We start from the raw sequence: 6000 nt of genomic DNA, 5'->3' as shown, positions 1-6000 counted from the left end.
AAATGTACTGTCATGTTCAGCTGCATTGGTTTTGCTTGTAGTAAAAGAAAAAGATAATTGTCTTACTGCTAGCACTTGAGTCTCAAGTTAGGTTCTACGTTGTCATCAAAATGTTTTTTTTATTGGATGCTTAGTGATCCATTTAGCTGACTTCGATGTTCTGCTGGGAATGGCAATGATAAATCTGTTCAATGAAGGCATTTTAAGCTGAAACAATGCATCTCCGTTGCTTACCTGGAATTTTTCTCTTTGGCAACGTAGCAAACAACTAAATGAAATGATGAGTTAAAATGCATCTCGTGTTCTTCAGTTATACAAGGAAAGAGGTGGAGCTTTTACGTTGCCACCGAGAAACTTCCTTTGTGTCGTGGCTCAGCTCTCTTTAGAACCATCACCCTACAAAGATATTGGAACTTATCGTTCTAATGAGAATAGTAGAATATATTTTTCTTGCTTGTTCGAAAAGGGACTGCACTTTTCTCACTCCCAATTACAGTGGTAATTATGATTACAATTAGTTACAAGCATAGATGCTCTGTAAATATCACAGTCTGAAATCAATTGCCAAATTGTTAGAAACTGGCACAGGAGCACTCTCTCTTGCTAAAGTTTGCTATTTCCTAATTACAAGATTCTAAAGAAAGAAAAATGGGGTTTTGTTTGGCCTTTAAGACAAGAAACTGCATTTGCAAAAGACACTTTTTTATCCTTAAAAAAATTGCATTTTAAGTGAAAAAATATTTTTGTAAGTGTTAATTTTGAAAAAAACCTGTTCGAAATAGATGTGTTGTAACAGCCTCACTTTACTGAAGGAGAAACTGAAATAATTAGCAATTTACTCAGGGTAACAGATGTACATCAGACTAGAGTTCTAGAGCTGGAAGCTTACCGAAGCAGGGTGACATTCCAAAATATTTCCCCTTAGTCCTGGAGTATTCCTTAGACCCTGTCTTGCGATGCAGCCTTTATGAAATGGTGGGCATAGCACAATTTATGATTTGCAATTCAAAGCAAACATTTCCAGGTTTGGGGGTTATGTGCAAGTCTTCAGGTAAGCCAGAAGAGAGAGCTTGACAAGAGACCTTGGTGTGGTTATTTTAGAAATGGTGGAAAAGGTTCCTCTCTCCTTCTGAGGTAGGAATAAAGCTGTTGGGATAACTGCAAAATCAAATGGGAAACTGCTATTCTAGAAGGGCTCAGTGCGTCTCTAGCCAAGGAAAGTTATGAAACCCAGACAGAATATTTTTGGACAGGCTCAATTGTTTGTCAGACAGGTAATTTCTTTGGAGAAAATTTTCCAAAAGGTATTAAATCAGTTGCCTTCATTTTTGCTTGTCGCAGTGTTTGGTTAAATTCTGTTTCTACTTTGTAGGCACAGAGAAGTTCTCCAGCTTTACAAGGAGAAAAAAAATGTGTCGCACCCTGCCCCAAATTGGGCTGGACAAAATTCTAGTACAACGTATAACTTTTTGAAAAATGGGTAAAGCTTTGTTGTGTGAACTCTGGATTCAGCTTTAAAACATTGTGTTCTATGCTGCTATCAACAAAAGCATAAGTTTTCTGCACCACAGTAGCTTATTGGCTGGCACATGATTATTTCTATTAAGTATCCTTCAGTGACAACCTAAGAACATAAGTCTCTTCAAATGATTACTGAATTTGCCCTTTAGCCTATTTAAGGTGGTTTTTTTTTTTTTTGTCATTGCTTTTTGCCTTTGGTCTGAAAATTGAAATATATACGCTTCAATTTTTTTTTTTTTAGGTTTTAAATCCCTTTCCCCCTCTGCTGTTTGATTCAGTAAGTCCCTGCTGTGAAGAGCTCCTATGTTTATTTGAATACGCGTCTCTGGATGCTTTGCAGAATAGACCTTGATGTTGCTTGGTTCATTCAAACTGCCTGTAACGATGCAGTGTGAACGATGAGGTTACAGCAGCTTGTTAGGGAAGAAGTTGATGGTGAAATAGTTTTGCTTGGAGTTTTAAGAAATTGTATGGTTTAGAGAAAGATGGGATTAATCTTATCCTACAAATGAAGGATATTGGATTGATCTGTTCCCAGAAGGACCTACAAATCTAAGATTCATGAAGCAAGGTTTCTTTCCATTACTACTGAAGGATCTTACACGATTTAAACATTACTTTTTCACTAAAATTTCTTTTCATTAGTTTTCAAAGAGTCAGTGAATGTAAGACATCAGCAAAGAATAATATGGTATTGACATTGTATCTTATGAATGAAAATTTACTTAATTTAGAAAGAACTATCAAAGTTATGCATCTTATGTAGACATCATTATTAGTTGCTTGACTTATGCTATTGCTTTTAATACAGTTGTATCAATGCATTTGAAGAGTTAACTGAGTGAAGTGTATTTATAGTTTATTTTGGTTTTATGCGCAAAACACTGATTTTTGTAACTGGTAGCTCACTCACTGTTGCAGAAATTAATCTTCAGCCATTTTGACAAGTGTCCCTGTTTTCCATAATGATTTTAATTATTTTGTTTATTTTTTTAAATCTTTTAGATAGATGGCAGAATTTCTTGCCTCCACAGTAGAATACATTAGAAAGTTGCATTATTGTGTTCTTTAGATACGATAAATGATGCTTTAAAAAAAAGTCAAAGGGTATATCCTGGCATCCTTAGGGACCCTGGAAAAAGTCACATATCTCTTCATAGTGCTGTTGCTAGGATTTTGGGGATATTTCTAAGTCATTTTCCAGTATTTACCAAATATTAGTTAACTTATTGTCATATTTGTTTACATAACAAGTGTGCCCATTACATACTGGTACTGAGGCTGAAATCATGGGACTGATGGAAAGTCCCTAGGAATAAAAGAACCAGCAAAGTTCTGTCGCATATAGGGCCTTTGTGGAGGAAGGTTACAGTTTCCTTCTCTTACGTAGGTGTCCCAGTCGGTATAATGTTTGGAAAGCATTTCAATAAACTTAGTGGTCGGGATTCCCACGTACAGAGCGGTGGCATTACTTAGGTTCTTAGGGCTTGTATGGAGGTTGATGATTTACAGCCAAAGGTCATAAAGATTGCTAGTGAAGATATGCCTGTAGGTGTTCTGATGTGGTTGGAGAGAATCTTTTAAATTGTACATAACATTTTCAGATAAATATATGCCATTCACATGTCATTTAATTAAAAACCCAGGTCCCGAATTCCTTAGGTTCTGTGTTTGTGTTTTGTTGTATCCAAAGAAATAAAAATATTAGTAAGTACTGCAGTCTGTTAAATGGGAATGGAAGAGTTTTTCCTCATGTATTGGTGTCTTGTTTCAGTTGTGTTAGGGGTTAAGACTTTTAGCCTAATTTCTGCATAGAAAGACCTACTTTGTTATGGATTGCAGTAATATGTTTGAAAATAACCCTCTTGCCAACAGCTATACAGTTTACCACTAACATTTTCTTTTCTCTTTTCAGATCTTTTTGGATCCCTGTCTGATCGATCCATGTTTCTGAACTCTTCCTTGTAACCTTCGCAAGCAGCCAAAATGAAGTTGAAGCATAACATCAACCCTGTTCTTCTGCAGCTTATAAACTTTATAATCTTGGTGTACTCCTTTGTAACGTACATTCCATGGTACATATTTTCAGGATCAAGGCAGGCTATAGCAAAAGCCAAGCAGGTTAAAGCTAAACCTGTGAATAACAAGCCTGGGGGTGCATACAGGTCTGTTAACAGTCTACATTGCCTAGCTTCAGTTTTATATCCTGGGTGTGATACACTCGACAAAGTTTTTAAATACGCTAAAACTAAATTTAAGGACAAAAAACTCTTGGGAACACGTGAAATCCTAAAAGAGGAAGATGAAATCCAGCCATCAGGAAAAGTTTTTAAAAAGGTAAGTCTTTTTGCAGTCTGCCTTCAAGAATTTTTTCAAAGTGTGTTTACTTTCTTTTGCAACACTTCTAGTCCAGTAAAGCAAATCGGGGGGAAAAAATAAGTGTCTCTACTTAGGTTAAGTAGTCATGAAAAGAGTTAAATTATCTAATTCCCAACCTTCTATTACTCAGCATTTAAAACAAATCTAAACCTTCTTTTTGCATTATTGAGTAGATATCCTTTTTTATGGTTTCAGCGAAAGAAAAAACGCAAACATGTTTTAGGTATTTGTTTTTAATATTTAGCTGATGATGTAACTGGCTTTAAAGTTTTCCTTTTAGGTGAATTAAAAAAAAAGTCTCCCTTTTGTGTATTCTGAACTATAATCCGATAAATGTAGAAAAATTACTAGATGCCTATACTCAGATGTGCCTTTCCAGTAAACTTAATTGTAACTTAAGGATTTACTGTTTTGCCCTATGAATTCAGGGCTTAAATGAAATTTTTGTTTGGAAAAGGATTGCACAGACTTTAATTGGGAGTGTCTTTCCCCCGCCTCCCCTTTTCACTCTCCTTTAAGGTGAACTACTTCTCTGCTAATCTGTAATCATGGTGTGTGAGGGAGATGTAATTTCAATCTATGTTGTTTCAAGGGACTGACTTTTTGTAGTAAGTTCAGGCCTGTATTGTCAGTTGCTGCTTTGTATTTGTTCAGAGGCATTTAAAAATGCAGTTTTGCCTGAAGAAGCAAGTCCAGATACCATTAACAGGATACGCGTGTATGTGCGGATATGTGTTAGAGGTCTGCACTTCTGTATTAGAAGTTGTTAACCACACGCTATAAAGACAGTTTTTAGTTAAGATTAGCCTTCCTGCAGAAGAAAAATGTATCACTTCATACAATAAAGGATTCCTTAAATACTTCTAGTTTTAATTATGATATAGGAGTATAATGTTTAAAGTAGAATTTGGTTAATACCACAATACATAGCAAAGTTTAGTTCTATTAAAGTCTTTGTAGAAGTTTTAATTGCTAGTGAAATTTCCTCCCAGCTATGGAGTTAATTTTTCAGTATGAAGGAAATGCTGGGAGAAATGGGTACCTTTAATCTTTCTTGATGTTTTCCTGCCTCATTGCCCTGTAAAGAAACAGAAAGTTCGTGTTATACAAAGTGGGCTTCTGAGCACAAATCAGAATTTTGGCTGCCCATGATGTGTGCCCTGGTTTTTAAACATAATTAGTAATGTAAGGCTTAAGAACTTAGGAGTCTTAGCCTTTGCCATTATGCAAGCAAAATGTTCTGAATATTGGAAAGCTGAAGAATATTGATGTTGACCTACTTAAATTACTTGTTTCTAAGTATTTCGACTTAGAAATTACCTAAGTTAGGTATTTTTGTCTAAGCTTGACACAACAGTTCATTATGGTCGATTGCCATACTTGCCCTCATGGTATTTTGTTCCAAGTTGTGGCATTATCACATAAGTCTACTTTAAAATTTTTTTTTCCATTAAGAAATACAGTGTTTCTTAATACCTCATAGCATGTTTTGGCAAGTGAGGAAAATTGGAAAATTTCACAAAATACCTTCTTGATTCTAAATGTCAGGGTTCTTTTCCTTTGATTTTTGTCTTTCATAACATGCATCTTTTTATTGCCTGGTTCTCTTTAGTAAAGGCAACTTGTTGAGGTTTATTTGGTGCAACTTTTCAAAAAGGTGCCTGACAATTTAAATTCTTAAATGTAATGCATATTATTCTATACCTTACAGGAGTTGCAAAACTTGTTAATTTTTTTTTCCCTTTCAGAAGTTGAACACAGTGGTGGGAATGATTGATGCATTTTTCTGAGGTCATCTGCAAGTTGGGGGCAGATCTGAATGTAGATCATGGGTCTGTGTACTGAATTGCATTACCTATTAGAAGATGTCTCTCTGTGCAAATTGCAATGGGCTAGATTAGCCCAATTAATGATTCATTAATGGGGTAAATACATATCTCAAAAAAGTAAAATAGCTTCTGATTCTTAGGAGAACTCAGTGTGCTCGCCCTTCTAGCTAAAATTGTTTAAGGCTAGATATTTAACATCTTTAAGATCAGATACTACATTAATTTATTCTGAGAATAATGATATCCCAGATAATCTGTAATTTCTTGAATT

The 6000-nt window shown here is 35.2% G+C and overlaps 1 protein-coding gene across 4 annotated transcripts in view; it reads left to right on the top strand.

The window, feature by feature from the left end:
* The first annotated feature begins 3435 nt into the window (after positions 1–3435).
* ACSL3 (acyl-CoA synthetase long-chain family member 3) overlaps positions 3436–6000 on the top strand; it is a 30951-nt gene continuing 28386 nt past the window's right edge. For all 4 annotated transcript variants that reach the window (XM_009576744.1, XM_009576746.1, XM_009576745.1 and 1 more), the window contains exon 1: positions 3436–3858. In XM_009576744.1, the coding sequence (XP_009575039.1) occupies positions 3508–3858 (351 nt within the window). In that variant the 5' untranslated portion in view covers positions 3436–3507. The remainder of the gene's footprint in view (positions 3859–6000) is intronic.

This window comes from Fulmarus glacialis, unplaced genomic scaffold (genome assembly GCF_000690835.1).
Source record: "Fulmarus glacialis isolate BGI_N327 unplaced genomic scaffold, ASM69083v1 scaffold28244, whole genome shotgun sequence".
In the NCBI taxonomy this organism is placed as follows: domain Eukaryota; kingdom Metazoa; phylum Chordata; class Aves; order Procellariiformes; family Procellariidae; genus Fulmarus; species Fulmarus glacialis.
The sequence above is the reverse complement of the archived record's forward strand: the minus strand, read 5'-3'. Positions and strand labels throughout refer to the sequence as shown.